This window comes from Carya illinoinensis, chromosome 4 (genome assembly GCF_018687715.1).
Source record: "Carya illinoinensis cultivar Pawnee chromosome 4, C.illinoinensisPawnee_v1, whole genome shotgun sequence".
In the NCBI taxonomy this organism is placed as follows: Eukaryota; Viridiplantae; Streptophyta; class Magnoliopsida; order Fagales; family Juglandaceae; genus Carya; species Carya illinoinensis.
This window is the reverse complement of record NC_056755.1, coordinates 8485297-8501146: the sequence shown is the minus strand read 5'-3', so window position 1 is coordinate 8501146 and position 15850 is coordinate 8485297. Positions and strand designations below refer to the sequence as shown.

At 35.7% G+C, this 15850-nt stretch overlaps 2 protein-coding genes and 1 long non-coding RNA gene across 16 annotated transcripts; 1 reads left to right on the top strand and 2 right to left on the bottom strand.

Moving 5' to 3' along the window:
- The first annotated feature begins 949 nt into the window (after nt 1-949).
- LOC122306132 lies at nt 950-4474 on the top strand. 2 transcript variants are annotated; one of them, XR_006241456.1, is made up of 3 exons: nt 950-1224; nt 1627-1698; nt 1779-4474. It is a non-coding gene; the product is annotated as an uncharacterized LOC122306132 (long non-coding RNA). The 2 variants fall into 2 exon arrangements; XR_006241455.1 differs by having other exon boundaries at nt 950-1559; nt 1648-1698.
- On the bottom strand, nt 1800-6513 carry LOC122306131 (aldehyde dehydrogenase family 3 member H1-like). 3 transcript variants are annotated; one of them, XM_043118542.1, is made up of 12 exons: nt 6273-6510; nt 6000-6122; nt 5663-5912; nt 5128-5196; nt 4925-5021; nt 4268-4474; nt 3905-4020; nt 3723-3827; nt 3470-3642; nt 3298-3388; nt 2875-3024; nt 1800-2124 (listed from the first exon to the last, which is right to left on the bottom strand). In XM_043118542.1, the coding sequence occupies exons 1-12, from the start codon at nt 6302-6304 to the stop codon at nt 1885-1887; spliced, it is 1653 nt and encodes a 550-aa protein (XP_042974476.1). In that variant the 5' UTR covers nt 6305-6510; the 3' UTR covers nt 1800-1884. The 3 variants fall into 3 exon arrangements, with proteins under 3 accessions (XP_042974476.1, XP_042974477.1, XP_042974478.1); XM_043118543.1 differs by having other exon boundaries at nt 6000-6110; nt 6273-6509; XM_043118544.1 differs by lacking the exon at nt 2875-3024 and having other exon boundaries at nt 6273-6513.
- Nucleotides 6514-8054: 1541 nt separating this feature from the next.
- Nucleotides 8055-14292, bottom strand: LOC122307714. 11 transcript variants are annotated; one of them, XR_006241803.1, is made up of 6 exons: nt 13870-14292; nt 13517-13642; nt 11667-12581; nt 10234-10308; nt 8943-9187; nt 8282-8420 (listed from the first exon to the last, which is right to left on the bottom strand). XR_006241803.1 is itself a non-coding variant. In XM_043120769.1 (5 exons), exons 2-4 carry the CDS (start codon nt 12567-12569, stop codon nt 10275-10277), a joined length of 1008 nt encoding a protein of 335 aa, XP_042976703.1. In that variant the 5' UTR covers nt 12570-12581; nt 13870-14286; the 3' UTR covers nt 8055-8420; nt 10234-10274. The 11 variants fall into 11 exon arrangements, 5 of the variants coding, with proteins under 5 accessions (XP_042976703.1, XP_042976702.1, XP_042976704.1 ...); XR_006241805.1 differs by having other exon boundaries at nt 13560-13642; XR_006241804.1 differs by having other exon boundaries at nt 13742-13883.
- Nucleotides 14293-15850: the final 1558 nt, after the last annotated feature.

Sequence of the window (15850 nt, the reverse complement as noted above, 5' to 3'; positions counted from 1 at the left end):
ACATCCATATCTCTATTTTATTAAATAATATTTTTCTATTCTTTTTTTATTACTTTTTTCTTTCACTTCTATTTACAAATTCAACTACTCAATATTTTTTCTTATTTTTTGAACTATTACTCTAGTGAATATTTTAAACAAAAATTTAAATTATTTTTTTTGTGAATATGATAATATTTTTAAAATTAAATTTTTTATATTTTCGTAATTAATTAAATTATTTTTAAAATTATTATTTAAAACTATAATAAATATGAGTATGAGAGAAAATGTAGATGATTGGAAAATTATTTATTTTATATATTAGAATAAAATATTGATAAAAATGATTTAGAAAATGAATAGTGAGTCCCTAAATATGGGGACTTACTGTTTATTCCCTAAACCTTTTTCTTAAAATAGGTATCCGGATGTGGAGGGTATTTTGATCAAAACTTCAAAATAAATTCCAAATTATAAAAAATATGGTACTTTGATGAACTGAATGGGGATGCTCTAATATAAGTAGACCAAGACGCTCATAATTCTTAGACTTATACTTATATAACATATAATTATATAAATTAAATCGTTATTATTTTACGTATCATCATTTGTCACTTTTTATATTCCGTAAAATGTGATAAGTTTTGAACAAATAAAACTAACCAAAACAGAAAAAGTATATGAGGTTTGTGAGAGCAAGATTTGAGGGATGAGTATCCACATTGCCAAAAATAAACAAAACCATTATCCCGTCTCTTTGATCAACAGATTCTGCTTAGCAAGTGAGATAAAAATTTTGAGTTTAAGATTTAATATTATTATTATTTTGAGATTTAAAAAAATTAAGAAAAAATTAAATTATTTATTATATTTTATATAAAAAATTTTAAAAAATTATGCGATGAAAATTTTAAATTTAAAATAAAAACTTTTGTTTACGGAAGAGATGATTGATTCAGTTAGGTGTTCACGATGTTGAGTTTGTCACTGAGAGAAAAAGGAGGCGGGCTGCATCGTGGGAGAGAGAGAGAGAGGGAAAAGTAAAGATATTGGGTGCACGCGCTCGGGCGCTCCCACTAAAGAAGCCGGTACGCTCTCTGGTCTTCGGAGAAATCAATAGCTTCCCTTCTCCTTCTGACCCAACAGGCAACAGCACGCTCATGACGACGATGACATTGATAACGACAAGATTGCTCTAGATGTCAATGATGTTGTTCTTTCCCATCACAATCAAAAAAGGTAGGAGAAGGAGGACAAAATCACTGCATCAAAGACTACACTACAACATGTACAGACTTTCCACCATAGCCAGAGACATGGGCGTGGGCTTGTACTCCCCACCCTCACCTCTCTCTCTCACACACCTACGATCCTTTATTACGCTTTCCAAATGTCTTTTCAAACTAGCATTTCCGCTGGTAAGTTGAATTTAGTCACAGGTGGTCGAATAGACACCACAAATGGCTTTTCTCGGTCTCTGGCAGAAATGCGTTAGACCCTTTTCAAAACCAAGCAAAACCCATCTCCGGATTCCGGGGATAGGCGAGTTTCGGCTTCTATCTGGCTTGTTAATGGTATTTATTTGATATGATTCTTGGTTTCTTGGTTTTCTTTCGGCTACTTTAATTGCCCTGCTTAAAGTTGGCGACTTCGTGGTTTCAGCTGGCTGTTTGTGTTCAACTTTTTCTGTCTTCCTTCCTTGTGGATATATAGGTAGGTGAAAATTGGAGTTCAAGTTATCTGTAAAGAACTTGGGATTCATTGATGCATTAACGCTCTTTATTAATATGCAGAATATATCTACGCATTGAGCATTTGAAAATATATATTCATTCAAGAAGAAGAAGAAGCAATTGGACAAGCAGAACTTCAACGTGACAGTCCCATGCATCTACGTTTTCAGTCTTTCGACCATCCAATCAAAGCAAGTATGATGGCAATTATGTTGCCACTGATTAGGGGCTTCAATAGTTTTTGCTTTTCAGGCGTGTATGGAGGGTACCTTACAGATGCATCTCCATCAAAGCTTCTGTATAGAACTGCCTTCTTATGGCTAAAAGCATCAAAAGAAAACTTCCCATGGTATGAGCCCATTCCACTCTCCCCAACTCCACCAAAAGGTAAACCATCAACTACAACCTGCATTGTGAAGTTCATAAGATGTCAATGAAAAATTGATCAATTAGACACAGGCAACTGTAAAATGTGAGTCCGAATTTCAGAACCGTTTGTACTAATAGCTGTATCTGCTTATATGTGGAGTAAAATTATGCTAATACACAAACTCTGGACCCTTTGAAGGCAACTCTAAAGTTAGATCACAATAATATTTCATGCATTTTTATGGTCTGCTTGCACACCAATGTTTCCTGTGAATAAGCAAAATTTTGGGAGTAGAAGATGTGACACTTTGATCCTACTCTTTAAATTGTGAAAGTCTAATTCAATACTGTGCACCTCATCTGTATCTGTTATTTTGTTTCAAGTCTACAAGTGGAGCAATTTAAATTTATATTCAATGCTTTGGTCTGCACAGAGCATAAGATACAAAGATTTGTTAAAAGTAAATCCACAACTTTCATCAATTTATTGTGTTCCTCAAATTTACTAATCTGCTCTCACACTGAAGAACTAAATTAGCATAGAGCTTATTTCTGCAGAATTTTGTTCACTAATATTAATGATCTCAAAATTATGGATATAACTATCGGCCAATCATCATAAAGCTTAAAACTGTTTCATAGATGCCAATCATACAGATCTGACTATAATGATGATGATATTTTGGTTTGTATTGATGTCGGAATCCAACCATGACTGTATATATGAAATAAGATCACGCTGGAATAGATGTGGCTAATCTATAAATTTCAGGACGAGAATAATCACATGTATGATGGTATCATTGATGAGCATGCCCCCAGAAGAAATATTTTGCACAAAAGCCTTCTTCAGCTGCTCATCATTAGTGAAGAGATATGCAGCAAGGGGCTTTGGTTTTGAGTTTATCACTTCAATGCTGTCTTCCAAGTTCTCAACCTGTTGACACCAGGAGTAATACTTTTACAGGAAGAAGAGTTGAGGGAACGTGACCATTTTGACACACGAAGCAATGGTGTCACCACCATTAACTCTGTGTGTGTGTGTGTGTGTGTAGAAAGAGAGAGCATTGAGGTGTCTAAAAATTTAGGAGATGAATGGAGAGAAATAGTGAATTTACTTCCTTCATCAATCTAGAGCACTTTCTCCATGACCATATCACTAGGAACAAGCCTCAGAGGAAGATGTACTTAATATAACTATAGTACTCACAGTGAGAATGGGCACTAAAGGCCCAAATATCTCCTCCTGCATTATCAGTGCGTCGTCTGGCACATCCAACAATATGGTTGGAGCTATCTTTCTGAAATAAATTTAAGGACAACTGATGTAAGATGGTTCATATAACATACTTAAGCCTCAGCAAGCTAAATCGACTACTCACAATTGTTTCTCATCCCTTTGACCTCCAAAGACAACTTTATTGGATACCTTATCCTCATCCAAGAGCTTTACCAGACGAGCAAAGTGAAAGGAGCTCACAATGCGGGAAATATCTTTTGATTTCAGTGGATCTTTCCCAAAAAACTTCTCCAGTTCAATCCTTAAAGAATGTATCTGTAGCGTAGGCATGTATCAAGAAATATACCATTGAAGCGTGGCGTTTCTAAGTTTTGTCTTCACAGAGACAACCTTACCAAATTTGGAGCGAACTCTTTTGTTGTTATAATATAGTCAACACCGGTACAAGCTTGCCCATTATTGCATGCCCACTTGCCAGCAATTATCCTCCTAACAGCAACCTTAGGTTCGTAGAAGTTTAATCCGTCATAGAAACTAAGATGGAAAACATAATTCAAGCTCCAGGAGAAACACTTACTTGTAAGTTAGAGTTTGAATCAACAACAGCTGGGCACTTCCCTCCAAGTTCCAGAGTTACTGGTGTAAGGTGTACTGCAGCAGCAGCCATCACAATGCGACCTACTATTGCACTACCTGTAGAAATCTCAGCAATTACTTCACAAGAGACTTAATAACTAAGGAGAATGTTTTACTACTTTGATATCTCCAAACTGCATCAAGGGCTGCACCGCTGAACTATAATCAACAGTGCCTCCTCCAAGATGTAACTATGGCAAGGGAGTTCTCCTGCAACTTCTGTTTGTTGATACAAATATCTACGATTCAAGATCTTCGGATGTCAGAAGAAATTATGTAAGCCGATAAAATGCTAAAAAAAAACCTGTGTACAGAATCCCGTCCCACTTCTGATCAAGTAGTGCAGTTGTTTCATCGATGGCCCCTTCAACAACTTTTATGGCAGAATTGTCAAGATATTCCTCCACAAAATTTGAGAGCAGCAACGATGTAGCAGGAGCAATTTCTGACGGTTTTAGGACTACAGCATTGCCAGCTGAAATAGCTCCGATTACCGGATCAAGGGATAACACTAGAAAATAGATATATTATATGTCAACTTAGACTGAAAAAAAAAATACTTAGACTGAAAAAAAAAAAAGAAAAAAAACCAACTTGTATGCGGACATTGCCATAAAACTTAAATAAATTTTATAATAAAACAAAACGTGAAGTTTATTTAATAATATTGCAGAGCATTGATCAATGCAAGTTAAACAATTTGAAAAAGGAAAGAAAAGGGTATTGATTCTGAATGGTGAAGCCTGACTGCATATTGGTAAAGGTTCCCTGTAACAGAAAAGAGGGATCTGGGTTTACACAATTGAATGAAACCAACATTGGGTAGAAAGACATGCTTCTTTGTATAGAGCTTAACAACAGAAAACGAAAGTCATTTGTTCGGCTGAGAACTCAGAATGATGCAAATTACGTGGTGTAACCCAGATGTGGACTGGGTGAAACAGGATTCTTTTTTACATACAAAAAGGGAAGTTCCATGCCGAGATGATCAACACAACTCCTAATGGTTCTGAGACTATTTCTGCTGATGATGGATATGTTGTAAACGAAGTTTTGACCTGGAAAGTGTTGAGAATTTGAATTAAGTTATGCTTGTGATTGTTTCAAATTCCGGAGACAGCCACAACTTGTTATCTAGCAATAGAAGTAACTACTGTTAGTCACCTTTTCTGGAATCATCCAACGACTCAATTCTTTTAGTGCCAGCTTACATGAAGATTTTACCTGTGAAATCTGCATCAAGCAGCAATCATATTAATTAATTGACTTCATGGGATAAATATATTAAGCTTGCATATATTTTGTTGCAGAATAGAATTATCCCAAAGAGTGGAAAAATTATATATTGGCAATCCAAGCCAATTATATATAAATATAGGAAAGTTAACTGATTTAAGTACATTTGCAAAGAAAAAATTTAGCGACAATATTAACAGATCAAGCTTGCTTTAAAACAAATAAAAGAAATGATATTTATAGTCGTAGAATGCGTATTTTTTTTTTTTTAAACGTGAGTAAATATGAGACTCACGTGAAAAAACTAATTTTTTAATAGTGAAATATATTTTTTTCAAAATGATTATATTACATTTGAACATTCCACGACTGTATCTAATATTATTTAAAAGATTTAGACGTCATAACCAGACACCTCCTTAGATCATCATTGTCAGGCAAAAGGAAAAGATTTGATCTGTACCTCGCAAAAAGCTTCGAATCCAGGCTTCGAGAGGTCCTTAAAAAGAGCCTCAGTAATCTCCTTCTCTTTTTCTTCAAGCATCTTCTCGATGCTCTTCAACTGTCGCACTCTCCATTCAAAGCTCCTCGTCCTGCCGGCATTAAAGCTCTTCCTGAGCTCCTTAACAAGCAAAGCTGCTTTGCCTGCGTCGAACTTTGGCTTCTCTTCCACCTCCACCACTACCGACATGCTTGCTGAACAACACTTGAAGCTAAAGCACAGACACAAGCAGGAACTAATTATTCAGTTAACAAATGTGGATACCAAGATGCGCAAATTAAGATAGAAAAGGAGGCACCGGTACGAAGTTCTGGCAAGGTTGGATAAGGAAACTCGAGTTCGAGTGCTCTTTCTTGTGTTAAAACGGTAAGAGAATACTCTGCTAGCGCCATCATCAACTATACTGTATCTATAAAGAAGATTGAAAACAGGAACGAAAGCATTGCAGAAATAAGAAACTAAAGAAAGGCACTCTCCTTTTTCAGAAACTTCATATAGAGTGTTATTGTAGTGCTGTTAGAAAGGAGCAGAGATTCGTCATTAGGGTAGGCAAGAAGGCAAGAACAAATACCTACAGTCTCCCAATAGCTTGATAGAGATCATGCCCTTCGTAAAGGAAACTAAAGATCGAGGGAAAGAGAGTTGCAAATTAGCCTCCTATAGTTGGTAACAGAAAAATCATACTTCGATATATTCCTTTGAGTTCGGAAAAGTCAACTGCATTGAGAGAGTCTGGTTTTGAATCATCACCATGCACAAGAGAATGCAGATAATGTTGAAGATTCTTGGTTTTGTCCGATTTGTTGGAGTCAAGTTGGGACAACTTGATTACAACATAATATCTACAGGCTGGTCCCCGAGAGAACCGTGGGGAGAGATTGTGAACCATATACTTAACCACAATTGTCAGTAATTTTAAGATTTGAATTTTCGTGGTAGGCTAGATGAGAATGAGATTAAAGACAAAGAGATTACATAAAATTAAATTTATAAATTAACATGATATTATATAATCTGTTAGATCTATACTTTACAATTAAAGTAAATTATCTAATGTATTGCATCAAATCTACTCAATTTATAAATTTACTTTCGTAAAATCACTTTGTGACTAAAAACTTTTTCTAGAAATTGAGGATGCTACAATATCATCCTCTAAAGCTATTTTGGTGTGAACCACACACTACACACACATGATGAAATGCAATCCAACAAAAAGTTGAGATTTCTCGAATAGGACTTATTCTCATAGAAGTTATAAAAATGTCATCATATTTGTTGAGGAGCTGGTTTTTAACATGCATGAAATCTCAACGAAGGTTTTTCAAAATGCAAACAATTTACACGGAGAAGGAAAGTGAGGTGCATATATCTATGCGCCTAAATATTCGAAAAGCGTGCGGGAGAGTGGGTGTATGACTATCATGCACTAATGATTTGTAAGTGCGCGTGAGAACGTATATTTCACACGCTCAATTTTAATGCTGCACGTAAGAGTGCGTGAGAGCGTGTAGCTCACGCATTCCAATCTATTATGAGTGTGGTTGAGCATAAGAGACACATAGGAGCGTGACTTTAACACACTCAGAATATCTTTCTAAATGTAGGGGCGAGTGAACCCATGTATCTCACGTGCTCAGTTTCTGTGCTGCGTGTGAAAATATGAATTTCATATATCTAATTTTTCGTAGAGCGTAAATGCACGTGGGGGAAGCGTTGGTGTGAGATTAACACACTCAACCTATTGATCACGAGTGGGGGCATGTGAACACGTGTGTTTCACACGCTCAGTTTTAATTTTACACATGGGAGCACGTGAGATTGTGGAGATCGTGTGCCTCGTAGCGCATGAGATCGAGCGGTTGGACCTATCTGGGGCGCATGGGAGCGATCTTCCACCGAACTTTGGGTGATCCATGCAAAAGAGTAGCTTTTGAAGGTCAAACAAGAGTTAGCATCTAGAAGTCTTGATGCATGCATTTGGTGAGTGTATAATTTAACACGAGAGGTTGTCCTGATCGGGTAAGGTATAATTTCCAGAAACATACAACACTCTTTTTTCTAGGCTATATATTCCGATGACTGCTGCGCGTGAAATACTTTCTCGGTTATATTCCGATGCCTGCTGCCAGAGAAAATGTCCCAGTGAGAGCCATGGATCTCTCCTCTTTAAAGTATTTAATATGAAGAAGAAACAAGCAGATCAAATCCCTATGAACCAAACAGTAATCGGTTTAGTCCCAACATCTCTTCCAAATTGAAAATATGCGTTCTGACCTACAAAACTTAATGCCCTTAAGAAACTCTCAAAATTAAACATTTCCCATGCAACAACTGAAGCCGAGAGAACCCCTGCAATTAATACACACACTGAGATAGCTTAGACATGAATAATATTGGCCGTGAAAGGGCTACTTTACAATAATGGGCTTAGACACGAACGCATTTCAAATAGTCTACCAAGAACTCATTTTTTCGCTTGTGCATTGAAAGACATCTATTCAATAGAATGTATGTAGTTCTCCCACCACCCCACCCCCCCAAAACAAAGAAAAATAAACAAAAAGTTGATTAACGTGGAATAAATATTATGCTGACATAATCACGTCGCATGAGCGCCATGGGTGCGTGAAGCCCATATACCAAAGACAAGAAACCAGAAGACAAACAGGATTGCCCAGTAGCGTGCCGGTCCATACTTGATTCTGGTAAGCACAAACTGCATAATTCCATAAGCAAATTTATCAGACTCGGATTGTAGACAGACAGGAGGAAGTCCATAGTTGGTACTGTTCCACTTGGAGTTCATTTAGAATATAGTTTCAAGGTTTGAATGACACTTGAGTAAAAGTTCGGTTTGGAGTGTCTCACATAATTCACAGAAAAAACCTGGAAACATAAACAGAAAAAAAAAAAAAAAAAAGGAATGGGGAAGCAACAGAAACCTATGTTACAGTTTTAGGCCACGTCCCAAAGGTGAACCAAGATTTAAAGTCTTAAACACCTGCAAGCCTTAAAAAGCCTCTTCTATTCATGAACAGCTGTGTATAGACACTCACAGTTTTTATCTAATAGTAAACAAGTTGCACATTCATAGGCCTATTGTTATCTTCTCTGGGTATTATGCGTATCAGTGTACATGCATGTGTCTGTTTGAAGAATCAGCACTAGTATGATGGATAAAACCTCCCTTTTAAAGTGAAAACAAACCAAGAGCATGAACAGAATGGATGAAATTGACCTTTTTTTTTAACTTACAGAGCGCCCTACCCTGGTACCTTCCCTCTTCTTTCTCCATCATCTTATCTTAGAAACTTCTACTTTCTTCCTCCAGATAAAGTTCTGAGTTCTTTCCCATTTGCACCATTCCCTCAAAAAATGTGTTAAGACAGCTAGAATATAGGAAGCTGATAATTTGAACAGCATTGCAGGTTCAGCGGGAACATAAGGCAAATAAAAAGGGCTTTGAAACCTTGAGGTTTTTACCTACCCAGAAGAAAAAGCCTTAGGCCCCGTTTGAATACGCAGTGGCCTCGTTCACTTTCACAAAACATCTCATCTCATCTCATTTAATCATTACAACTTTTCCAAATTTCCATACAAAATAAAATAAACAATTCAATTTTTCAAATCTCAATACAAAAATAATATTAAAACAATATATTTTTAATCTCAACTCATCTCATCTCATCTCACCTCCGATTTTGATGATTCCAACCCCTTAGGATTATTGGCCTTTTCCAAAAGAATTGTCTTAATCATTTGCACATTTTTAATCCAAGTACTGTTTTTGTCTCAGATGAGGAGACTTGAGATGCACATGTGAGTGAATGAGTGAATGAAATGTGCACAAAGAAGGTCTGAGCTTTCTTTTTTTATTTTTTTACTGTGGATATCGAGAGTGAAAAATACAATTCTATTATCCAAAGCGCTTATTTTTGTAGTATAAACAAGTACTAGCTTGCAGTCTTGAGGAGCAACATAAATATGCTAGAAAGAAAAAATAAAACCACTAAACTCTGCGAAGGAAATTTTCCCATGCAGATACAAACACTTACACACACACAAATCTTTTCTAATTCATTATTGTTTGGAATCTAAGAATTTTCTTTGGAGAGAAAGGAAGAGATGTAGCTTTAAAGACCGAGAAGTCAATGGCAGATATCTCTAAGACATACCTGCACTTTTGTTGCACATTAAGGAAAATATGTAGCATATATATTAATCAACAAATATTTAAAAGCAATCTCTTATCCTCTCTTTTACTTTTATTATCCTTTGTCACTTGCATCAGGCAATAACAAATGGCTAACACTTTCAACATCACAATAGCAATAGAGGACCTCAAAAATCATAAGCACTCTAGTGCCCATTTGCTGATCAAGAAAGTTTGTAAAGCCTAATTAAGTTTATTTAATATATCAAACATACGCCAATAAATTAAACCAAGCCGATCAAAAAAAATATTAAACCCAATGCAAACGAGCACAGAAATGGAGTACCAAAATCGGAGTCTCAAATAAGCTACTTACAAAGCGAAAGAAAACCACAACTGTTAGGGCACAAATGCCTCCTAGGAGAATATGAAGGCCGCTTCTGGCAGTTTTCTGCACATAAAAGTGGAATCTATCAAATAAAGCATATTGTTAAGACATGGTGACTAAAGTGATTCTACATGTATAGCAAAATCATTATAAATGGATACATTAATTGTACAAAAAAAAATCATTCAAATGCAAGCAATTTCTTAACAGTTAAAAGCAATAGCTTCTGACCAAAATCGTAAGCAGCCAATGTTTGTTTTGATAACTAGGACAGATTAAAAATAAAAAAAACCAATATGTCAGTAGTCTATATGGTCAAAATTCAGAGTTTCAATCAAAATCTTACATCATGTCTTGCGAACGGGTAAAACATACATGAAGTGCCATTTTGCAATCAAGTGAAAATAAAACATCTTGTAAAGATGAAGAAAATCTTATCAAATAGAAGCGGGTAAAATCTTATCAAATGCTGCATTGTATAAATTCCATCCTCAACTCCTCAACTATTGAAGCACATTAAGTTCAGGAAGAGTAGCTCATCATGGAAAAATAAGAAAATACATAATCAATCCAAAAAATAAATGCATCCCGACACTTGAGATATTTCTTTCACAAAATTAATGTCCACAACAGGAACTCTCCAGCTCATAAAGCTGTAACTGTTAACATTGTAGTCCCTCTAGACTCAGTCGCATAGCACCGATTTTGGGGATACGTCTGTTAAAAATATGCAAGCTTCACCCTGAATATGTTGATTTGTTTTCATCCCAAGCTGCATGTGCAACTCCAACAGCAGGACAATAACTAACATGTTAACATATAGCAGATGAAAACTGCTTGCCTTGGCTCAAGTGGGATTTGAAATCCCAAAAAACATTATGTACTTGGTTCAAGTGGTAAAGGCCTTGGGCTTGGGGGTATGCTCCCCCTAGGTCTAAGGTTCAAATCCCCTTGGGTGCAAAAAATCCTAGGGGCCATCGGACTGGGGAATTTTTCCCTTGAATTACTTGAAGTGCACTTACGGGAAACTCTTTGCTGAGGGTCTAACAGCTTGTGCACCCCCAGGATTAGTTAGAACGTTGTTCCGGACACCCTGTGCCAATAAAATAAAATAAAATAAAATAAACCGTTCTTCTTTCTTTTTAAAACAACAAAATAGGAAAAAATGACGTTCCTAACTTTCCTATCATTTTCATCACCTTCTGTATCGCCTTGAATGGTACAAGGTGCCTATACTTGAGCATTAGTCCAGACTCCAAACCAAGAGTAAAAAATACCTCTACACATAAGATGAGATAATAACCACACTAATTGGATTAACATGGAAATGCAACGTTCTCTGTCTGCACTATGTCATAATAAGCTAAAACAATGCTTAATCTACTACCATACCAACACTTATGGGAAAAACAAAAGCGCACCTTCCCAACACGAGGGGCGATAAGCCATGCAAGAGTAACAGTAAGAAGTCCTGTAGCAAGCAGAATTCCAGTACCTTCCACAGCCCACTTGGTTGCAGGATTTTCATCAGGGACAACATCTTCTGAGACAGTATTCAAAGGTTGTTCAGAAACAACCTGTGAAACTGCAGCAGAATTGTTATAGTTATTATTATTATGCGGATTAAACCACATTGAAATCTCACTAAGCCGCAGCCTTCGGATGGCAGCCACGGCATCAGGATCTGCACCTTGATTTGTAGGCAGCAGTGCAGGAATTGGTTCTCCACTAGCAGTCCTTTCTCTCAATGATCCAAATTCCTTTAAAGAACCAACAACCTTTCTGAAGTCAGCAGTTCTAATATTGTTTGCAACATGTCCACAAATTTCACAAACAGTGGATCCATGGTTAACAAACCATTTTAGAGCACAGGCATAGTGTACTAAAGCAAGGTCATTTTTGCAAGAACAACCAAGCTCTACCAATGTGTCTTGATGGTGACCTGGTCCCATCTCCAAATCTGTACTACAAATGAAAACCTCCCCATCGGGACTAATAAACTTCGCAAGCCCAGCTTCTCTTCCAATGTTCTTTTTGAGAGAAAAGTTATTTTCAACATCTTTCAGAACTTCGTTTCTATTAGGCTGCGCCTCCCCATAGCTTTTACTTGCTTCTTGTAATGGAGGAGTGATTCCCAACAAACTTAATACACTATCTCCCCTTGTGTCAGGTTCAGCACATTGGCAGACACGACAACATGGCAAGCCTGCCTCCTTGTCTAGACTATGGCGTGCGTGAGTCCCTGATTCTTCACTCTCAATACGTAAGCAATCCTCGTTGCTGATGCCATCCTTTACTGTATGCAACAAGTTTTCCTTTCCCATTGGTAATTGAGTCTGTGGATTCAAACACACAAGTTGCACTTCAGATTCTTGCACCATTTGGCTTAAATAAATAATTCTTTCTTAATCAAGTTCTGGAGGCCAATGTCCCCATTGTGTGTTTATATAAAAAGAAAAAGCAGTTTGCAGTGCAACACAAACTCACAAGTACATCAAAATTTTGCTCCAAATGTAAAAGAGGCTCGAGCCATGTTGCAGAACTTAAGGCTGTGATGCAAATTAAAAACAGAGAAACATAGATGCAGAATAGATCCACAAATTTATCTCCAAATCCCTTTTCAGAAGTACATGATATGAAAAACTGTCTTCCTGTGTCTTGAGGCATGACAATTTCTACTGCACCTTTGTTAAACACTATGGTAAGTGCATTGACGTGTGGAGACAATATCATATTAAAAATTAACTGCCAAAACATCCAAGAGATACGCTAACCAAACAAGGAAAAAAAAAAAAAAAAAAAAGCAAACGATTATATCTCAAGAATACTCGTAGAACTCAAAAGTGTGTTTATTTAATAAAAATATGTCTAAGGGGCCGTTTGGATTCAAAGCGTGTTTCATCTCATCTCATCATTACAAATTTTCCAAATTCTCGCATAAAATATAATAAACAATTCAATTTTTTCAAATCACAATTCAACGTTTTGAGATACCAAAACAATAATAATATTAAAAAATTATATTCTAACAATATTTTATTCAACTTTCACCTAAAACCATCTCATCTCATCTCACTTTCCAAATGAGAAGTGCCTTTAAAAGCCAGAATGGGGTATGCCGGATAGCATACGTATGAGAAAACCTCTTATCAGCCATTGTTAAAACCGTTTCTCAAATATTGTAGCGACTCGAAAGATCCTCTTGAACACCAAATATAGCTCGTTAAAAAGTCTAATCATCTTGGAATTCTAGAAATACCATTTCACTTACACTGCAGAACAAAAGGACATAAAAATCTTGGGATTGAAATTACATCTTTAAATTGAAGTACAAAATCTGCTGGATTCTCCCACCGAATTCAAACTCTTCATAAGATCCCCATTGAACTCTAGTACACTGAACCAGTAACATTGCATCATAAGTAATCTATATGGCCAACACTTCCAAATTCAGGTAATATTGGTAAAGAATTGAAATGGGTAAGCGGCAATTTACCGGTGCGCAATATAAAGTGATGGATCACACTCGTAAACAAACCCAGAACCAAAAATCATGACCCATTGTCAACAGAATGAAATTTCTGGGTGCAGAACGGAAACAGACGAAATTGAATGGAAACGAACCTCTCTGATCACACATACGTAGCTTGGGAGAAAAAATGGGTATCATATACCCCCAGATCGAGCACCGCAATGAACCAGAGCTGTAGCAACCCTCTCTCGCTCTCTCAAGATTCTCCCTCTGAGATGGGACCTCCCTCTGTCCCTATCCTTTGGAGCTGGAGTCTTCCGGGGGATGTTTGTGTTACCACTCGCCAAAGAATACGTGAGTGTCACATAATTTACCTAAAAACATACTCACTACCGCGTTTACTAGGAATTTTCTTTTTTCTCTTTCAATGAATCAATCATACATTCTTGCTTGTTGAAGTCTCTGCCTTTACTAGTCGACTGTCTCAGTCACCAACCTCAAAGTTCCTGCTTTCTTCGTCACCACATGATTCTTGTGAAATAAGCTGGGTGAATTTACTGTTTCATGGGACCGCCTCGCCTTTTTTTTTTTGTTTCTCCCCTCTTGGGGCCTGTTGTTAGTTTGAATTCAGAAATAAATGAAATGAATTTGAAATGATTTATGAATAGAAATGAGATTATTAATATGAAATGAGTTGAGATAATTTTTAAAAATTTTATAAATTTAAATTAAAAATAAGATGAGATGATTTTAACTTTTTAAATATGAGATAGATGTGAGTTTCACGAATGATTGTATAATATTTGTAATAATTTTGTTTTATTTATAAATATAATTATAAATATGAGTTTTAATAATTTATAAATTATCTGTCCAATTTTTATTTTTTAATATATTTTATAATAATATTATAAGATGACAATATTTTTATAAAAATATGTTAATTTAATATATTTAAAAACTTTTTTATTTTTTGGCAATAAAATAATTATAAAATTAATTATATATTTATAAAATATTGAGACTTCCAAACAACTTGTGAAATGTCCACGGACGGGCACTAGGAGACTATTTGTTTGGACGTATGTAAATATAAATATGTTTCTTATATATTTAGCAAATAATTATTTAATGTTGTAAATAATTATTTCGTTTCATTTATAAATATACTTGGTAATTAATAAATTATCAACCCAAAAGAAAATATCTTTATTTATAATTTCCATAGCAAATTATAAATGCTACATCATATAATTATATAATAAAACTCCACCCTTACACCCATACTAGAACTAAATTCAAAAGGTTGAATATATCACCAAAATTATGCAATAAATATTACATAAACTTCAATAGACAAGAAATTTACTTGTGATAAAATTAATAATATGAATAATAAAACTGCCCTTACACCCACTCTTTTTATCACATACATGTCATGGTGACATTCAATCACCATTCTTATTTGCCCACATGGAATGGCAATATCATTCCTAATTGCCGCAATAACTCGGGCTGATTCAAATGTTATGTCAGGATGACGTGATGAAGTTGCGGCGTCATCAAATGCACGGTCATAAGGATTGAGCACTTCCGTTCTCTAATCCTTGAACAATAAGTTGTTTAGAGTCGTCATTCTAATAAAATTGTGTAACATACAACATATAGTGATCATCAGCCCTTGCTGCTCAACTAAATACGAAGGCATGTGTCTTAAAATTCTAAATCGTGATTTCAAGACACCAAATGTGCATTCTATCACATTACAAATTGATGAATGGCAAAAATTAAAATAATCCTTATACCCCTAAATCCCCACCAACGTTGACGGTCATTTTGATAATATCTTTCTCTGGGACATGAAAGCATAAATCTCCAAGTACATGGAAATGCTGAATCGACGAGATAATAATACACTATCCATTTCAACCAAAGAATTAGCTACGTACCAAACATTCACATACATGAACAAAATTAATTTCAATACAAATAAAATAAATAATATTTTATAATTACCATCCTTAGGACATGGAAATCAGTTTCGGGCTTGACTCAATGCATTGATGAATACACGAGCATTATGCATTTGAATTAATTATTTAAAGAGAAATGATACTTGCCATCGTGACTCTT

Coding starts and splice junctions, on each gene's coding strand:
- LOC122306131 (XM_043118542.1), bottom strand. CDS start 6,304: ATGATCTCTATCAAGCTATTGGGAGACTGTAG. Junction 5,913..5,999: donor CTTGCCAGAACTTCGTACCG/GTGCCTCCTTTT, acceptor TCTGTGCTTTAG/CTTCAAGTGTTGTTCAGCAA. Junction 3,643..3,722: donor AAGAGTTCGCTCCAAATTTG/GTAAGGTTGTCT, acceptor CCTACGCTACAG/ATACATTCTTTAAGGATTGA.
- LOC122307714 (XM_043120768.1), bottom strand. CDS start 12,569: ATGGGAAAGGAAAACTTGTTGCATACAGTAAAGGATGGCATCAGCAAC. Junction 10,309..11,666: donor TCGCCCCTCGTGTTGGGAAG/GTGCGCTTTTGT, acceptor TTTTATGTGCAG/AAAACTGCCAGAAGCGGCCT. Junction 8,421..10,233: donor TTGTGGTTTTCTTTCGCTTT/GTAAGTAGCTTA, acceptor GGAATTATGCAG/TTTGTGCTTACCAGAATCAA.